This window comes from Salvelinus namaycush, chromosome 2 (genome assembly GCF_016432855.1).
Source record: "Salvelinus namaycush isolate Seneca chromosome 2, SaNama_1.0, whole genome shotgun sequence".
Taxonomy (NCBI): Eukaryota; Metazoa; Chordata; class Actinopteri; order Salmoniformes; family Salmonidae; genus Salvelinus; species Salvelinus namaycush.
In genome coordinates this window covers 25,579,869-25,599,729 of record NC_052308.1, presented here as the reverse complement: position 1 = coordinate 25,599,729, position 19,861 = coordinate 25,579,869, and the positions used below count along the sequence as shown (strand labels likewise).

The 19,861-nt window shown below is 41.6% G+C and overlaps 2 protein-coding genes across 5 annotated transcripts; both read right to left on the bottom strand.

Moving 5' to 3' along the window:
* Positions 1 to 2,068: 2,068 nt before the first annotated feature.
* On the bottom strand, positions 2,069 to 5,850 carry LOC120060524 (rab-like protein 2A). 4 transcript variants are annotated; one of them, XR_005478233.1, is made up of 9 exons: positions 5,144 to 5,850; positions 4,945 to 4,974; positions 4,554 to 4,620; positions 4,297 to 4,376; positions 4,155 to 4,201; positions 3,923 to 4,020; positions 3,723 to 3,806; positions 3,482 to 3,524; positions 2,069 to 2,919 (listed from the first exon to the last, which is right to left on the bottom strand). XR_005478233.1 is itself a non-coding variant. In XM_039009911.1 (8 exons), exons 2-8 carry the CDS (start codon positions 4,912 to 4,914, stop codon positions 2,824 to 2,826), a joined length of 546 nt encoding a protein of 181 aa, XP_038865839.1. In that variant the 5' UTR covers positions 4,915 to 4,974; positions 5,144 to 5,850; the 3' UTR covers positions 2,069 to 2,823. The 4 variants fall into 4 exon arrangements, 1 of the variants encoding a protein (XP_038865839.1); XR_005478231.1 differs by having other exon boundaries at positions 4,155 to 4,376; XR_005478232.1 differs by lacking the exon at positions 4,155 to 4,201.
* An 827-nt stretch (positions 5,851 to 6,677) lies between these two features.
* odf3b (outer dense fiber of sperm tails 3B) lies at positions 6,678 to 9,124 on the bottom strand. Its single transcript, XM_038969480.1, has 6 exons — positions 9,013 to 9,124; positions 8,670 to 8,873; positions 7,525 to 7,626; positions 7,210 to 7,331; positions 6,922 to 7,062; positions 6,678 to 6,770 (listed from the first exon to the last, which is right to left on the bottom strand). Exons 1-6 carry the CDS (start codon positions 9,122 to 9,124, stop codon positions 6,678 to 6,680), a joined length of 774 nt encoding a protein of 257 aa, XP_038825408.1.
* Positions 9,125 to 19,861: the final 10,737 nt, after the last annotated feature.

Below are 19,861 nucleotides of genomic sequence, written 5' to 3'. Positions count from 1 at the left end.
CATTGTTGAATGAATCCTGACAGCATATGTCACGTGTGGTAGGAGGTGAAAATGTGAAAGGTCAGATCGCTAGCTAACTAGAATAAAATAGTAGCGTTCACTTTGGTGCTATATATGTACAGATTTTCGCCAGACAGTGTTACTGTGACTATTTTAAGATACAGTTCTATGTAATCTCAGATATAGCAAGGGCATACTCAAGTGTAATTTTCCTGTTGAAATTAAAATGGTCTGTAGAGAGGGAGACACCTAGGCTACCTGCTTCTAACTAGCATCTGAGTGTCTACTCCCAAACACACCGTGCTGAAAGGGGTCGGGGGGGGGGGGGGGCAGCAGTGGGCATAGACTTGGAATAGAAGAGAGGACACACTGGCCATTGAGTAGATGTCTGGAAAAAGAACAATAAACAAATGTAAAAACACGTTACGGTTAGTCGCACCATTGACAAGAACCCTTTTCACCCAGAGGCATGGTTCTCTTATCATCCATAAGGGAACATATAGAGAAGGGAGGCGGGGTAGTGAGGCTGAGGCAGGTCCAGAGACCTGAGTGCTGTGATGGCTCCACCACAGAGATCTATGTTTGTTATATTATGTAATACATTTATAATTAAAAACATGACTTCTGTGTGTCGGCTCCTCATTGGTCTTGCTACTGAGATCTACATTGGCCAGAGTTTTAGCTGTGCCAACTGCCATGTCAGTTTTGACCTGTGTTTTTCCCCTGGAAACTCAGAGGCCCTTTGCAGCCTTGTGGCTCTGCAGTTTCCCAGTAGTCATTACAGAATTCAAAAATGTATTAATCGTTAACATTTGAGCTGTGCACATAAAATGATTATTTCTGAAGGTGGTTGAAATTACACTAACAACCTTGGCTAAAACCTTGAGTGAAGCACATGGGCAACAGAGACAAATTATCACAGTTCATAGGATACATGAGATATCATACAGATAAACAAAGTTACTTTCCATACGCAACATTAAATATGCAGTCCGGGATCTTTAGAACTGACAAATCCGTAACATATTGCACAAATTGGATTTTGTAATCAACAATTTTTATTACAGGACATAACATATCATACAAAATGGATGACGTAGTACACAATTGTGCAACATTTTCAGGGACCCATTTGCCTCGTGATCACTACTTTCAAAACACGTGAATTACGCAAAACCTCTGAGTCACTTTAAGAGCTCAATTAAATCTGTATCTGCATTATAGCTCAATTTAAAGGCAATATTCCTGCCTTCATTGTAAACGCTGCAAAATGTCAGCTCATTCGAAAATGACCTTTACATTTCAGCTCGGGATACGGATTGAATCCAGCCCGAAGAGGTCTAATACACTTAGATCGAGAACCTCAGAAGTGGTCATTCGTTGTAGTTCTGAGGTATCGTCAGTACTTCTGCAACACTTCCAGTTGACTAAAATGTACACTGAGTATACAAAACATTAAGAACACCTGTTCTTTCTATAACAGACTGACCAGGTGAAAGCTACTGTATGATCCCTTATTGTCACTTGTTAAATCCACTTCAATCAATGTAGATGAAGGGGAGGAGACAGGTTAAAGGATTTTTAAGCCTTGAGACATGGATTGTGTATGTGCGCCACTCACAGGGTGAATGGGCAAGACAAAATATTTAAGTGCCTTTGAACAGGGTATGGTAGTAGGTCCCAGGCACACCAGTTTGTGTCAAGAACTGCAACGCTGCTGGTTTTTTCACACTCAACAGTTTCCCGTGTGTATCAAGAATGGTCCACCACCCAAAGGACATCCAGCCAACTTGACACAACTGTGGAAAGCATTGGTGTCAACATGGGCCAGCATCTGTTTAATGCTTTCGACACTTTGTACTGTCCATGCCCCGATGATTTGAGGCTGTTCTGAGAGCAAAAGGGGTGGGTGGGTGAGATATACACTCAGTGTATATCTAACCTGTACATTGATAACTATATCAGTAACTGCACTGGAATTAATTATTGGTGACATTGATGCAGTCTTTTTACTGATGCAGCCAGGTCACAAGTGTTGAGTAAAACCACACAGTCGATAATGCCATCACATGGTTACAAGGTACATTCATTGTTTAAGATACATTAAAGGCATGACCTATAAAAGCTCTGGCTTTACACTGTAGCACTTGAGCAACAATAGCAGCCTTTACATACATGTACTTTACTATCACATTGTACAAATCGCCATACACATGCCACGTATGATAAAGGCATAAGAGGGCGAAAGCTGATGACAAAGTAGCAGAGTTCACATTCACAGTTTCACTTTGCTATCATAAAATAGCAAGAATAGGGATTATAGGTATAGAGTGTGTCCCACATTTTACAAGGCATCACATTCTAGATTAACCTCAAACAGCCTGCGTCACACACTTTGGCACACGTTCACCATGCCTGCCACAACATCTATCCTACAATATGTTTGTTCTCACATCAATAGAATGCCCCAGCTCTCACAGGTCACTACTATTATATGGCTCATAGGTTAACATTTTCTGCAGCATCAGCCCCATAAAAGCATGTCTCTTCCATGGCATAACATAAAACAAAAAATACAAACATGAGGATGTAAGGACAACATGTCCACAATGTGAGAATAATGTGAATATAACATATCCACAACATCAGTTACAGACTCTGGAGCACAGCTCTCCCATGGTAAAGAGGTATCATGTCAACACATTTAGGATAACATATCCACAGCATCCATAGGTGCGGTGCAGTCAGAAACAGCTCTCATATTCACAATGCCAGTATAATGTAAAGATAATGTGTCCATAATGTGAGGGTAATGTATCCACATCAACATCCAGCCAGACAGACAGACTCAGGGCTCTCTGGTTTCAGTCCCTCAGCCATCTCTAACGACGACTCCTTCTTCTGCTCCAGCTCAAAGTTCTACAGGTCAAGGATGAACAAAAAAACATATTAAGGTAGACTCAGCGATATGACGTAGATGCAGAAAGTAAACAGCATAGTGAGTCAATTTCCCCAACAACTAACAGCGTTGAAGCGCGAGGCTCAACTTCTCTGCTGTTTTGGTCCCGTGGCTACCACGTTGTAAAAGTGTGAAGTAAACCCGTGCACATGCGCAGATACTGTGTGTGACTGAAAAGAAGTCATGCATCTTGCTCATCGCAAAATCTGCAGTGCTGCTTGTGGCAATGTCATTTAGCGGAGTCAGCCTGCTAAATGACTTAAAGGTAATCTTATCCAGAGCAACTGTCAGTCAAATACATCGAGCGAAGCTGGTTCTGGCATGAATTCAAGTCAGTCACCTGATTAGTAAGCTGACAGTATCAGCTGAGTTTCTGATCAATCAGACATTGAAAACACAACATGATGGTACTTTTTTCAAATAGACTTCAGCAAACTGCTGCCTTCTGGTTCTGCTCTTCTGTTTATCAAGGGCATGGCAGATACTCTGCTCCCTTACCCCTAGCTTTGTTAGGTTCATTACCTGAGCATTTCCTTGGGTGGGGAGCAACCTTGAAGAGCAGAGCCTAAACGCCAGACCAAATGTGTTACCATTCACATTTTCTGTTCAATTAAATGTGAACTCAACCAAATACATTCATTCTAATGACATAACCAGAAAAACAGTCAGTGAAATAGCTGCAGTAAATTAAGGAGATGGAAACAGCAAAAGATGTGTATAAGATCAGTGAGCTAATATCCAGAGAGGGAAATATGTACTGTACCTCCGGCTCCCGCATTACTTCATCCATGAAGTCACTAGAGTTCTGCTTGTAAGACATTGCCATTTTGATTGTTTCTTTGAACATCTGGGAAACATTTCAAAAGACAGAAAAGGGTTTTCCAAGTTATATTTTTATTAAGCAAAGGAATACAGTATACAGAGTACTGTGTGTCTCTTAAGGACAATGTTGTCCATCCTCACCTTGACTACGTTGGTCCCATCAGCAGCAGATACAAAGTACAAAGGAAGCCCCTGCTTCTTGGCAAAGTTACATTTTCTCTGGGTCACCTTCATATCAGCTGCAAACAACGGAGTAAAAATACAAAAAATAAAATATTATTAGAATTAGCCTGTGTGGCTGGACTCACCATCTATCTTATTAGCCACCACCACACAGGGTATCTCAGGCCTGTACTCTCTCAGCCCTGTATACCAGCTGGTCAGGTTCTTATAAGTGATCTTCCTCTGCACATCAAACACCTGACAAAGACAAGTACAGTTAATGATACAAGCTATGACATAAGTATGAGCCTTGAAGTAATGTTGTTATCTTAGCAGCTAGTGTGAAGTCTTACCATGATACAGGCGTGATCCTTATGGTAGTACGAGGGATGCATGCTCTGGAACCTCTCCTGTCCGGCCGTATCCCAGAAGTCTTTGGGGCAGACATAAGCACAAATACAGCTGAAGGCAACCAAACAGATAGCAAGTCAACCAGATAACATAATGTCAAGGTTATGGTTCACAGCAATAACCGATCAGTTTACTATAGCATTAACAACTCTTCAGTCTAAACCAGACATGTTGATAACAAAACAATTGATAAACATACCTACTAATACAGCCTTGCTGTCGATGGTGGTAGTGTATTTGTAGAGCGTCAGGGCATAGGTTGACAGCTGTTGGGGACGACCGGAGAACAAGTTAGGGAATAGAATAAACAACTTTGTCAACCCTCTGTACTGTAGCTACACATTGCTGGTCAAAATGTCTGTCGGCACACTGGATGACTAACCTGTTACAAGACAAATCAGTTACTGCATGAACTATTGAGAAGGCATTGGGTTTCTTTCAGTTTAATACTATCAATATTAGGCAACACCTAACGTTACTTAGTTAGCTACATCAAGCTAAAAGACTGATGAATTTATTCTGCGATCATGCAACACTCAAAACCCAATTACAGAAATCATAGCTGAGAGCGCCAGTGTGAGAAAGGATACTATCCGTCTATCAGAAACCTCTCCATCAACCTGTAAAACAAAGAGGCAGTTGTTAACATCTTCTCCTGGGTCACAAACAGTAAGCACTACTGCTGATATAAAATGTAGGTACCTTTACTAAGAACGTTCAGCATATTTGAGGTGTATTTGCAGTGACAAAATGACAAGAAAAAGATGGCATGCTCCCTATCTAACTTACTTGGATTTTCCCACTGCACTGTCTCCAAGGAAGATTATCTTGACTTCTTCATCTGCATCATATTTATCTTGGTCCAGTTCAGGAATGCCACTGGCGTCGCCTGCCATTCTACCTTTAGGAAGGGGAAATGAGCTGCGTCTCACAGCAGCTTAGCTAGTTAGCGAACGTAAACTAACGTTAGCTAGTTACAGTAAAGTACGTGGCTAGAAGTTAGCTAGCAAAAGAAATGCACTTAGTCTGTGATTAACGGCAAGTAACCGCTTAACGTTAGCTAACTAACTAGATATAGCTACACATATTTGCATGCATTCACTTAAAATATGACCGAAACCCATTCGAAGTCATGTCTAAGTTAACTTATTAGCTAGCTGTCGAAACGGGCATGTTTTCAACCCGACGTTGGTTAGCTATCTACAGTAACGTTAGCCTAGCCAGTGCAGTGGCTACTTGTTAGGGTAGCTTACATAACACACAGTCGGGGATATTGCTATGTCCCTGATATAATGCTATATCTAGCAACCTGCTTTAGCGGTCAGTAGTCTAGCAAAATAAGTAGAAAAACGTTATCGTTGGCAAAACGCTCGTTTTCAAAACGTTGTGGTTAGCATCTTCATGTTTTTGTAGCAACAGCTTCCTTCGGATAATTTCTGTTTCTATGCAACGCAGACGCTTAAAGGCCCCCTTTTTTGTACGAAGCTGTTCCTATTATTGTCTGAAAATGGGTTCTTTTGGATTATTTCCAAAGATTGTCCAAATGTTTATTTTTCCATGACAGAAAAAAGTATATTCGTTGAAAATGTATTTATTTATAACTAGCGTTATTTATTACCACAATTGTACACTTTTGACATATTATAACATCAAAGTGAGTGAACATAGCCAAGTCATTTTGGTTTGAGAAGAATCATGACAAATCAATGTTATATCAAACCACACCTTTGGTATTGGAACAATAAAATATTATAATACTAGGTATTTCAGAATAATTTTAATACTGAAAGTGGTCATAGACCTTTGGCACAATATCACACTGAGTCTCATGTGGTAAAATATGTGCAAATTAAAACAGTCATGGGCCAAAGAAAAGTGTTCCCCAAATCATAGCATTCATGCAACAAACAAGTGACACAAAATATGAAGGGAGGCCACAGGTGAAGTAGTGTTTGTGTAGTACAAGCCTAATCCTTTTCCCCCACATAAGTATTCATAACTTTCAAGCGTGCGTGATAGCCGATGTGTTTTTCTCAGTTATTCAAATCAAATTGATGTGATAAAACATAGCCTTCATATAAAAAATATACTTTTGTTTTTAATCATCAACAAGGATTATGTGATTGTCAGGTTAGCTTGTCTTCCAGCATCATTGTACTCCATGCAGAATAGGCAATACATAAGAACAATAAGGCACAATTAACTACTTTCTTCACTGCAGAGCATTTTTATACTGCTGAATTTATTGCTGGGATAAGGGGGTAGGGATGAGGAAAAGGGATGTTGGGAAGGAATGAGGGAAATGGAGGAATGGGAAGGGTTCCTATTCCGCCAAGTTCACGATAAGGGGAGCGATGAACTCAGAATGACGAATTCCGAAAGAGAAGCTTGGAGGTTTGATCCTGGTGAAGGTCACCTAGGAACGGAAGACGGGCAGTTAGTGCATTACCCATGCAACAGAGGGTAGAAACAAACTTTGTAGAAGATATTTTCATATTTTACCATTTTAATTATTGTATAAGTACACAGTTATAGAAGTGTGATATGGTTATGATGAGGTGTCTTGCCTGTTCAGGGTGGTGAGCTCCAGGGCCTGGTTTCCTGGTGGTGTCTCCAGGCATGCTGTTGCGTCCTGTCATGCTGTAGTGGGGGGGTTTGTGTTTGTAGGTGCAGGGGTCCACCACTCTGTATGTCCCTGGGCCAGGAGTCTGATGTACAGATGGAAACACACAGGGAATAAGTGTGAGGGAAGAAAACAATGAACGATAGGCCTACTAACTCAATCTGTCCATCATCAATAAAGAGGACAGATGAGATGTCAATTTTGAAGAGTGTGTTTGACATGTCAGATCTACCTTCTGTAGGTCCTCGTGGAAGCTGCCGATCTTGCTGCGTCCTCGAAGGGAGAAGTTAGGGGCAGAGGTTTTGTTGACGGTGGCAGGCCCCAGCACAGAGGGCAGCATGTAAGCAGCAGGGCCTGAGAGAGAGGACACAAACAATCACATTTCGTAAATACACCAACATTCTATTCTACAGTTCTATCATATTTTCAGTGTTCATCAAACATGCTCACTGAATATTTGATTGATCACATTTTAAAATTGTACAGCCAACATTCTATTCCATGTCTCTTAAAGCCATAGTGTTGGATTTATTGAAGAGGATGTTACCTGGGGTCTGGTCGTTGCGGAAGCCTTTGCTCCTGGCAGACAGGGAATAGGCAGGGGCAGAGTAATATGCAGACTTCCCTGACCTCTCAGGGGAGTAGCGTCCTGAAACAGCAAACAGACAGAATTAAGTCTTGAGTCTGTATGTGTGTGTAGTTTCTGAGAGACGGTGTGTAGTTTTGAGCATGCTTGTGTGTGTGTACTCGCAAGTGTGTGTGTGTTTATCCAAAGCCACTTATTCATGCGTGCATACATTTTACGTACAGGTGGACCTGAGCTAGAGGTTGCCATTTGAGACACAACCCAATGTTTAGCCTTGTTTATCTTCAAGCTACATCCTCTATGGAGGTGGTCTGTCCTGATAATGGATATGATGATGTCCTTCTGATGTAATAGATTCCAAAGGTGATCGTTGTTTAATGATGAAGAAATATAAGGCTTCGGCCTTGGTGGCCCTCAGGGTTGATAAGACTTCACACCTTAGTTAAGATAGGATTTTACGTTTGTGGGTTTGGAAATTTCTTAAAATAGTTGTCTAACATTAGCCCATTGGCCTCTGTCTAAGAAAGCTGGTAGTTATCTTTAAAAAAAAGGCTTTAGAACTTGACAGATGTGTTGTTTGAAAAATCATGATTTATAGTCCCTTGATCAGAAACAATGTGAACGGAGGTTATCAACATTGTGAAATATTTATTTTGATGTTGTCGCTGCAACCATTTCCTCAGTCTGTTCGAGGGTTCCCACTTCTTGAAAAGAAAAGTTGACATTTTATTAAGGTGGATGTAGAAATTATAGAAATGTTGTTATCTGTAAAAGAAACATGTAAATGTACCAGAAAATGTGAATTGACACTGATGTCTGAGGACCAGTTTGTTTTTTGTTACTGTAATATCAATCAAATGTATTTATAAAGCCATTCTTACATCAGCTGATGTCACGAAGTGCTGTACAGAAACCCAGCCTAAAACCCCAAACAGCAAGCAATGCATGTTGATCTTCCAGATGTTAAGGAGGTGTTAGTCATATTTTAGACCCACTGTTAGAATACCACCACATTCTGTCTGACTGGTATCATTAAGGCACCACTGTGCATCCTCACATAAAACACATGCAGATGGAGCAAAAAAGAAAGGATGTGGGTTACTGACCAGGTCCGGGGGTTTGGAACAGCTGGGGGTCATTGGGGCGGCTGTAGAGGGAGTATGCAGGGGTCCCGTCACGCCCAATCCTGGTGATGTTGGAGGGAACCAAGTACCCTGGCCCGGGGGAGCAGTCTGAGCTGAACTGGCGATGGCGTGTCCCAAAACTGAACGCCGGTGCTTTCAGCTTCCTGGGGTCATGGTAGTTCAGACCTGAAGAAGAATAGGCGAAGATGATTGCCCATGTGTCTTTTTATACCCCAAAATAAAAACAATCAACCAACTAATCAAAAGGTTAATAACAAATCAACCAATAAATAAATCAGCCAGTCAATCACTAAGTTAGTTGTACCTGTCGCTCCAGGCAGGGCATACTTGGGTCCAGGGCTGCTGTAGAGTGCAGCGATGGGGCCTCTGGGCTTGTGGGGCCTCCAGGAGCCAACCCAAACATCAGTGCCTGACATGATTAGTCTGTGGACAAGGACAGGTGGAATTAGAGTCAATTTACATTTGCTGCATGCTCATACCAACAGTGTTTTCATTAAAAACTGCCTTTTTAGGATAGTGGGAAGCAGATTGCCTTAATTTGGGTAATTGCCTAACTTTTTAGAGCTGGTGAGTTAGTGCTGGTGTCTGGAGCTCGTTTGTCTGTTTGGTTGGTGTTCCAGACTAACTGTGGCGCAATAGTGATGTGCACATAATTTATGTCATAATGGGATGTGCTCAGCTGCGCATTAAAATGTCTTACATTTTTTAGCAAAATCAGTGTGACGACTGTTTAGTTGCTTTACTCAATAAAATAGCCCTGTTTTATCTCTTATTTATATTAATTAATAAATTATACTATTTATTGGTCTCCGCTGCCTCGACGTTAATTTATAGACATAACGATTTCACCTTAATTGAGACCTCTCTCTGAAATAAAAGTTTATAACAGCATACTAGTGCTGAAACTATGAACAGATATGAATTCATCATAACCATATAGACCTACCACCATACTGTTGTCAATATAGGACACGGGCGTTAAAAAAAAATATCTTCCACACCGACCTTGACCGTGTGACTGCGCGTCTGGCTGTATTCAAATTGCCCGCTTATGTAAATGGCCAGCTGTTGGAAGATAAATATTGATATAAGAAATTCCACCTGATCTAAATGGCCAACCTGTATTGAAGTTCGTTGTCTTCTCGGCACTGGTCTTCTCCGCACTGGGTGGCACTGGTCTTCTCCGCACTGGGTGCTCCCTAGGACCAAACACTTGGGAGCTCTGATTGTTTGACTTTGGTTGTCCTCGTGCTCACTATGACTACGTTACCATGGATACGCTATTTTGACAGGCAGGTTGGCTATAAATTCAAAATGTGGCAGAAAATAAACCTGTTTATGATTACCAAAAATGATTCCGTTTTTTTCTGTAATGCAATGCAGTCAGAACTTGTTCAAATAGATAATTTCGTTTCTTGGTGTGTGTCTGTTGGGGCGGGGGGTAGATAATCCTCGAAGAAAACCAATTGTATTTTTTTTATTTAACCTTTATTTAACTAGGCAAGTCAGTTAAGAACAAATTCGTATTTACAATGACGGCCAAACCCGGACGACGCTGGACCAATTGTGCGTTGTTTTATGGGACTCCCAATCACAACAGGTGTTGTGCCTGAATTCTCCCCTCCTTCGCGTTCTTCGTTGCTGCGACTTGCTTGCTAGTTGAGATTTCTGCCCTTCACTCCGTTGTCAGTTTAGCCTACATTTCACTGATCTTAGTAGCAGAAAGCATTTTTGTCTGCAGTTTTCGGTGTGGCTATTTGTTTCAAGTGTATGTGGCGGTTCTAGCTTGTATGGTACCCTGGGCGAACCCCCCCCCCCTTCAGCCCCATATTTTTAGCAAAAATGGGGGGCTTGCCTGTTTTGCATGTTACTTTGGCATTAACACGTGTCACATATCAGTTTGCAAACAATGTAAAAATATATATATATACACTGCCTATCAAAAGTTTGGGGTCACTTAGAAATGTCCTTGTTTTTGAAAGAAAAGCAAATCTTTTTGTGCATTTAAAATAACATCAAATTGATCAGAAATACAGTGTAGACATTGTTAATGTTGTTAATGACTATTGTAGCTGGAAGCATCTGATTTTTTAATGGTATATCTACATAGGCGTACAGAGGCCCATTATCAGCAACCATCACTCCTGTGTTCCAATGTCACATTGTGTTAACTAATCCAAGTTTATCATTTTAAAAGGCTAATTGATCATTAGAAAACCCTTTTGCAATTATGTTAGCACAGCTGAAAACTGTTGTTCTGATTAAAGAAGCAATAAAACTGGCCTTCTTTAGACTAGTTGTGTATCTGGAGCATCAACATTTGTGGGTTTAATTACAGGCTCAAAATGGCCAGAAACAAAGCACTTTCTTCTGAAATTTGACAGTCTATGCTTGTTCTGAGAAATGAAGGCTATTCCATGCGAGAAATTGCCAAGAATTTGAAGATCTCGTACAACGCTGTGTACTACTCCCTTCACATAACAGCACAAACTGTCTCTAACCAGAATAGAACGAGTAGGAGGCCCCGTTGCACAACTGAGCAAGAGGTCAAGTACTTTAGAGTGTCTAGTTTGAGAAACAGATGCCTCACAAGTCCTCAACTGGCAGCTACAAACTGAAAATGGGCATTACACCAAACTGGAAGTCTTCCAACTAGCTTGGAAAGATAGTACCGTGCAGTATTGGAGAGCCCTCACTGCCGCTCGATCATCCTATTTTTCCAACTTAATTGAGGAGAATAAGAACGATCCAAAATGTATTTCTGATACTGTCGCAAAGCTAACTAAAAAGCAGCATTCCCCAAGAGAGGATGTCTTTCACTTCAGCAGTGATAAATTCATGAACTTCTTTGACGAAAATATCATGATCATAAGAAAGCAAATTACAGACTCCTCTTTAAATCTGCGTATTTCTCCAAAGCTCAGTTGTCCTGAGTGCCAGGACCTAGGATCAAGGGAGACACTCAAGTTTTTTAATACTATATCTCTTGACACATTGATGAAAATAGTCTTGGCCTCTTAACCTTCAAGCTGCACACTGGACCCTATTCCAACTAAACTACTGAAAGAGCTGCTTCCTGTGCTTGGCCCTCCTATGTTGAATATAATAAACAGCTCCCTATCCACTGGATGTGTACCAAACTCACTAAAAGTGGCAGTAATAAGGCCTCTCTTGAAAAAGCCAAATCTTGACCCATAAAATATTAAAAACTATTGGCCTATATCAAATCTCCCATTCCTCTCAAAACATTTAGAAAAAGCTGTTGCGCAGCAACTCACTGCCTTCCTGAAGAAAAACAACGTATACGAAACGCTTTAGTCTGGTTTTAGACCCCGTCATAGCACTGACACTGCACTCGTGAAGGTGGTAAATTACCTTTTAATGGCATCAGACTAAGGCTCTGCATCTGTCCTCGTGCTCCTAGACCTTAATGCTGCTTTTGATACCATCGATCGCCACATTCTTTTGGAGAGATTGGAAACGCAAATTGGACTACATGGATAAGTTCTGGCCTGGTTTAGATCTTATCTGTCGGAAAGATATCATTTTTTCTCTGTGGATGATTTGTCTTCTGACAAATCAACTGTAAATTTCGGTGTTCCTCAAGGTTCCGTTTTAGGACCACTATTGTTTTCATTACATATTTTACCTCTTGGAAACATAATGTTAACTTTCACTGCTATGCTTACGATACACAGCTGTACATTTCGATGAAACATGGTGAAGCCCCAAAATTGCCCTCCCTGGAAGCCTGTGTTTCAGACATAAGGAAGTGGATGGCAGCACATGTTTTACTTTTAAACTCGGACAAAACAGAGATGCTAGTTCTAGGTCCCAAGAAACAAAGAGATCTTTTGTTGGATCTGACAATTAATCTTGATGGTTGTATGGTCATCTCAAATAAAACTGTAAAGGACCTCGGCGTTACTCTGGACTCTGATCTCTCTTTTGATGAACATATCAAGAATATTTCAAGGACAGTTTTTTTCCATCTTCGTAACATTGCAAAAATCAGAAACTTTGTCAAAAAATGATGCAGAAAAATGTATCCATGCTTTTGTCACTTCATATTATTCCAGTGCTAGCCTCTCTACACTGGCTTCCTGTTAAGGCTAGGGCTGATTTCAAGGTTTTACTGCTAACCTACAAAGCATTACATGGGCTTTCTCCTGCCGTACATACCTACACGTATGCTATGGTCACAAGGCGCAGGCCTCCTTACTGTCCCTAGAATTTCTAAGCAAACAGCTGGAGGCAGGGCTTTCTCCTGTAGAGCTCCATTTTTATGGAATGGTCTGCCTACCCATGTGAGAGATGCAGACTCAGTCTCGACCTTTAAGTCTTTATTGAAGACTCATCTCTTCAGTAGGTTCAATGATTGAGTGTAGTCTGGCCCAGGGGTATGAAGGTGAACGGAAAGGCACTGGAGCGACAAACCACCCTTGCTGTTTCTGCCTGTCGGTTCCCCTCTCTCCACTGGAATTCTCTGCCTCTAACCCTATTACGGGGGCTGGGTCACTGGCTTACTGGTGCTCTTCTATGCCGTCCCTAGGAGGGGTGCTTCAGTTGAGTGGGTTGAGTCACTGACGTGATCTTCTTATCCGGGTTGGCGCCCCCCTCGGGTTTGTGCCGTGGGGGAGGTCTTTGTGGGCTTTACTCGGCCTTGTCTCAGGATGGTAAGTTGGTGGTTGAAGATATCCCTCTAGTGGTGTGGGGGCTGTGCTTTGGCAAAGTGGATGGGGTTATATCCTGCCTGTTTGGCCCTGTCCGAGGGTATCGTCGGATGGGGCCACGGTGTCTCCCGACCCCTCTTGTCTCAGCCTCCAGTATTTATGCTGCAGTAGTTTATGTGTCGGGGGGCTAGGTTCAGTCTGTTATATCTTGAGTATTTCTCCTGTCTTATTCGGTGTCTTGTGTGAATTTAAGTATGCTCCCTCTAATTCTCTCTCTTTCTCTCTCTCTTCTCTCGGAGGACCTGATCCATAGGACCATGCCTCAGGACTACCTGGCCTGATGACTCCTTGCTGTCCCCAGTCCACCTGGTCATGCTGCTGCTCCAGTTTCAACTGTTATAACCCTATTACAGGGGCTGAGTCACTGGCTTACTGGTGCTCTTTCATGCCGTCCCTAGGAGGGGTGCGTCACTTGAGTGGGTTGAGTCACTGATGTGATCTTCCTGTCTGGGTTGGCGCCCCCCCTTGGGTTGTGCCATGGCGGAGATCTTTGTGGGCTATACTCGGCCTTGTCTCAGGATGGTAAGTTGGTGGTTGAAGATATCCCTCTAGTGGTGTGGGGGCTGTGCCTTGGCAAAGTGGGTGGGGTTATATCCTTCCTGTTTGGCCCTGTCCGGGGGTATCATCGGATGGGGCCACAGTGTCTCCTGACCCCTCCTGTCTCAGCCTCCAGTATTTATGCTGCATTCGTTTATGTGTTGGGGGGCTAGGGTCAGTTTGTTATATCTGGAGTACTTCTGTCTTATCCGGTGTCCTGTGTGAATTTAAGTATGATCTCTCTAATTCTCTCTTTCTTTCTCTCTCTTGGAGGACCTGAGCCCTAGGACCATGCCTCAGGACGACCTGACATGATGACTCCTTGCTGTCCCCAGTCCACCTGGCCGTGCTGCTGCTCCAGTTTCAACTGTTCTGCCTGCGGCTATGGAACCCTGACCTGTTCACCGGACGTGCTACCTGTCCCAGACCTGCTGTTTTCAACTCTCTAGAGACCGCAGGAGCGATAGAGATACTCTTAATGATCGGCTATGAAAAGCCAACTGACATTTACTCCTGAGGTGCTGCACCCTCGACAACTACTGTGATTATTATTATTTGACCATGCTGGTCATTTATGAACATTTGCTTGCTGTTTGGGGTTTTAGGCTGGGTTTCTGTACAGCACTTTGAGATATCAGCTGATGTACGAAGGGCTATATAAATACATTTGATTTGATTTGATTCTGCCTGCGGCTATGGAACCCTGACGTGTTCACTGGACGTGCCACCTTGTCCCGGACCTGCTGCTTTGGACTCTCTCTCTACCGCACCTGCTGTCTCTAACGCTGAATGATCGGCTATGAAAAGCCAACTGACATTTACTCCTGAGGTGCTGACCTGTTGCACCCTCTACAACCACTGTGATTATTATTATTTGACCCTGCTGGTCATCTATGAATGTTTGAACATCTTGGCCATGTTCTGTTATAATCTCCACCCGGCACAGCCAGAAGAGGACTGGCCACCCCTCAGAGCCTGGTTCCTCTCTAGGTTTCTTCCTAGGTTCTGGCCTTTCCAGGGAGTTTGCTTCTACATCTGCATTGTTTGCTGTTTTAGGTTTTAGGCTGGGTTTCTGTACAGCACTTTGTGACATCGGCTGATGTAAATAGGCTTTATAAATACATTTGATTGATTGATTGCAGGGTGTGTTAGTTTTAACATCTCATATTGACTGAAAATGTGCCTGTGCCTTCAATGTGCAGAACACATAAAAGTAAACTCTCATCTAACAGTGGCTTTGGCATTAGTGAAACATTTGGCATCCAGACCTCTATAGTGTAACATGTAGGCCTCATAATTATGCCCAGGCCTAATTGAGACCATAACAAACCTGTTTATTGTCATCTCTCTATCAAACTCACTTTAATGCTTTATATTTTTATATGAGGTTTGAGATCTGAGTAGCAGGCTGCCGACTGTTAAACGATGATTAATGAAAAACTGAAACAAAACCTTTTTGGAAAATTAAGGATCAGCAGGTTAAATATAATCAAATAAATGTATCCTCATACAGTTTATTGGCTATGGTCAAAACACAGTTATGGCCTTTGGAAATGTTCTCCCCAGCCACTCACATTTGAGTGATTTTTTTGCCTTATTTTCCTTGCGTGGTTATATATTTATATTTCTTGGATAAAGGTATCAGCATCACCAGTGCTTGACTTGGGTAGGAGCTCACTGGAGCTGAGTACCGGCATCTCACATTGTCTACTGCTTGAGCTCCTGTTCATCTTATAAAATATTAACTCAAAAGTATTATGGAGCTCCTGCACCTAAATATAAACAGTACCGGCACCCAATATGAGAACTGGCACCTATTTCATTCCAAGTCAAGCACTGTGCATCACTCTGGAGAGCACTAAAGAAAAGTGCGAAAGAGAGGGAGGGAGAGATATTGTATATAGTGAAAAAGACAGATATGTAAAAAGAGAGGGAGAGATTTAGATTAAACAACTCAAAGTGCCCCCCAATTGGCAGCTCTTCCATAGTGGTACATTAAGTAATTGAACCCCCTAGTGGTGAAATATGATTGGCTAGCAGCAGACACTGGCTCCATAGCCCTTCAGGTCATGAAAATCTACATCACTTATGGTTTGGTGCTCATCTCTCTGTACTGCTCATCTCTCTGGTCCCTGCATAGATTTGGGTTATAGATGCTTGAGTCTGATGCTAAACCGTGATAAGCTGTGAGACATGGTCAATAAAGGTTAGATGCTGTGACCGTGTGTTTCTATTAAACAACCTTCCATGCCAACGTGTCCAACCTCCAGCTCTAAAGACATCAGAGTCTCTCTGTCTGAATCCCATTACTCTGTCTAATTAAAAACTTCACCTCGTAGCGCTGCCCTCCAGGGCCAATAGTTCCAGGACCTCTGAACTGGCCCCTGCCGGAGCAGGCTGCTTTCATTAGATTAAACACAATAATGAGAAAATCTTTTGTCTTTGCATATAATTAAGGCTCAGATGAAGGACATGTTGATCGATGGCGGGGAGCGACAGGTTCGTAAATAAGTTAGAGCTGCCAATGAGGTCCTGCCAGGGATCAATGAGGAAATGTCCAGCTCAGATTGGAGAGCGGGGGATAGGCTGTCGTCACAGCAACGGGACGTTGTCAATACTAACAACTAGTTACAGATCTGCTATCTTAATTTGATCACTCTTGTTTTCACAAACAAATGCAGCAGGAAATGCAAATTGTAGCTTATTCAAGGTTTAAAAAGGCTTCTAAAGTTTGTAATATCCATTTGAAAATATCTGACTTGATTTGCCCTAACTAAAAATGTATCAACCCGTACAAAATTTCCATTAATTATAATCCACACAATAATGAAGATTTCCTGTTGCTGCAGTATTATTTTCCTGCTGTGAGGAGCAGGGTCAAATTGAGATAGGGCATCTGTACATCTCTCATACTGCAAACATTGACTCAGATGGAGTCCTCTAGCTGAGGGTGTGTGTGTGTGTGTGGGAAGGCTCTGTGAATAATACTAGGGCCAGTTAGCGTGTGTGTGTGTCCAATGGTCACTAACCATAACCCAGATTCAACAAATCAAGTTTTACTTAAAAAATCACATAGGGTGTTCAGCTGTTCAGCTGGATGGAATAAAAGCCGGCACACCCTGAAGATCTCCAGGACCAGGTTTGGTAACACATGTTTTTCAAAGATTGTTTTCCTTCCCAGTCACTGTTTGTTTGGATCCACATGAGCTTTTTCAGAAGCATGACAAGTAAGAAAACACTGATACACTGATATACAATCACGCAAATTTAAAATACAACGACATACAAACAATAGAACAAAAAAATTGTGTGTGTTTGTGTGTGTCTCCTCACAGTTCCCACCGTGCCATGAGATGTTGTTTAATTCGCTTTATAAAGGTAATTTTGCTGTTTGCTTGATTAATTTGAGATGGAAAGGACTTCCATGCAATCATGGCTCTGTATAATACTGTATGTTGCCGTGAATTCGTTTTGGACTTGGGAACTGTGAAGAGACCCCTGGTGACATGTCTTGTGGGGTATGTATGGGTGTCTGAGCTGAATGTTATTTGATTATGCAGACATTCTGGAACATTCATCACAGTAATATTTGTCATAAAAACTAGAAGAGAAGCAGTTAATTTCTTGTTAACCCTCAACCAGGAAAGACTGGCATGCATGTTGTTGATGTTAGTTCTGTATGTGTAGTTAAGAGAAAGGCGTGCTCCTCTGTTTTAAGCCAGCTGCAGCTTTGCTAGCTGTTTTATTGCTGCACTTGACCATATTACCAGACAGTAATCACAATGGGACAAGAGCATAGCCTTAACTAGTACAGTTGATTTGTGTCAAAAACAAAGAACATATTGTTATAGCAGACATACCCTTCCCCATCTTCACAACAACTTTGTCAATATCACTTGCCCATGATAACTGACCATCCAATATTATACCTAGGAGTTCAGCTTCCTCAACTTTCTCAATGGTCACACCCTTTATGTACAACTCCAACTGTTGAGGTTTAGGTCTCAGAGAATGTTTTGAAGAAAATACAATGCTTTTAGTTTTAGATGTATTTAACACCAGTTTATTATTAATCATTAATTACCCATTCTTATACTGACTGTAACTCCTTATTTAGAATTTCAGTGTCAAGGTATGCTGTAGGATGTCAGGCGTAGGAGAGCAGATATTTGGTGGCAAAACGGAGCCTTTTATTTGGCGAACCAAAAGCACACGGCACAAACGAACATGAAAATACAAGTATGGGTTTAACATAACCCAGCGCAACCGGCCTAACGTGTGCATACATGCAAACAGATAAACAATACCACATAAAGACATGGGTGAAACAGAGGTTAAATACATAACACATAATGAGGAAAATGAGAACCAGGTGTGTGGGAAAACGAGACAAAACAAATTGAAAATGAAAAATGGATCGGCGATGGTTAGAAGACCGGCGACGTCGACCACCGAACACCGCCCGAACAAGGAGAGGCATCGACTTCGGCAGAAGTCGTGACATTCAGTAAGGCTTTGGGTGCAGACATGTAGATTGTGGATTGGAATCATTCCCAAACTTAGTCATTCTAGCTTTGTGTAAGACCAGTGGGAAATCATTTGTAAAAATAGAGAAAAGTAACACCGACGGGACACAAACTGTACATATCTGATGTTAGAGAAGCTTCCATTGAAGAACACTCTCTGGGTTCTATTGGATAAATAACTATCCAACCATGTGATGGCATGTAAAGCCATTGCATGTGAGTTTCTTTAATAACAATTTATGATCAATAACATCAAAGGTTGCACTGAAATGTAACAATACAGCTTCAACTATCATCTTATTATACATTTATTTTAACCAATCATCTGTCACCTGAGTGCAGTACAAATTGAGTGCCCTTCTCTATATGCATGCTCAACGTCAGTAGTTAACTTGTTCTCTGAAAAACATCATTGTATTTGGTCAAACACAATTCTCTCCATCAGTTTACTAAGACATGTACAACGGTTTCTGATTTGAGGAGAGGACACACTGGAGGGCAGTGTTGTCCTATATGAAAGGGAAGGTTAGTTCTAGGCAGAATGTGTGAGACTGTGCAGCACATTGGAATCATGTGTGTTGCTGTACTGTGCTTTACTATGAAGGCAAGTTGTTGTTTTTCTCCAAAATGTCAATGTGTTGGACGTCCCACCAAATGGGTACCTTCTGGGTACTGTAACAGATATTTCATGCGATTGGATGAATCACCAATCACATGAAATAAATAATAATATTTAGAAATTACTTTGTCAAAGCAACAAGATAACTAGGGCTTTACAATGATTGTGATAACTTGGAGACATTTTGGGGTTAAGTGGGTTAAAATCTTCCTAGAGGTCACAGAGGACCCACAGAGACATGTGAGAATGCAGAATCTGGTCACTTTAGCAAGTCTTTATTCATATAGAACATTCAATAAATCAGATTTTTTATGTGGTCCATATTAAAGGGCACTTCATTTAATATAACAGGCTTTTAAAATTCAATATTGTGTGCACAATATGTACATAAAATATCAAAGGGTCTAAAGGAAATATTTTCATGGAACGACCCATGCAGTGTAGCCTATTTGTAATTGAGACAACATGAGAAGATAGATATTCCGAAGTATGCACATGGTATTGGCTGTGTCTGTTTGAGGAGATTGGAGAGAATGTCAACACGGGCCAATATTGACAACACTTCACTTCCGCTCTCATACACAGACTGGAAGCCACTGTCACATGACTGAGGTATTGGAAATTTGTCCAATTTCACCGTACGGTAGGACTCTTGCTTCCAGAGTAAACAGAGAGACAGACGGACAGACACCTTTTAATGTAATCAATACATTTAACAATTAAATGTAAACATCAACA

Coding starts and splice junctions, on each gene's coding strand:
- LOC120060524 (XM_039009911.1), bottom strand. Junction 4,377..4,553: donor CAGCAAGGCTGTATTAGTAG/GTATGTTTATCA, acceptor TCTGCCCCAAAG/ACTTCTGGGATACGGCCGGA. Junction 2,920..3,722: donor AAGTAATGCGGGAGCCGGAG/GTACAGTACATA, acceptor CTTGACCTGTAG/AACTTTGAGCTGGAGCAGAA.
- odf3b (XM_038969480.1), bottom strand. CDS start 9,124: ATGTCAGGCACTGATGTTTGGGTTGGCTCCTGGAGGCCCCACAAGCCC. Junction 8,874..9,012: donor TGCCCTGCCTGGAGCGACAG/GTACAACTAACT, acceptor ATTCTTCTTCAG/GTCTGAACTACCATGACCCC. Junction 7,063..7,209: donor TCCACGAGGACCTACAGAAG/GTAGATCTGACA, acceptor TCTGTACATCAG/ACTCCTGGCCCAGGGACATA.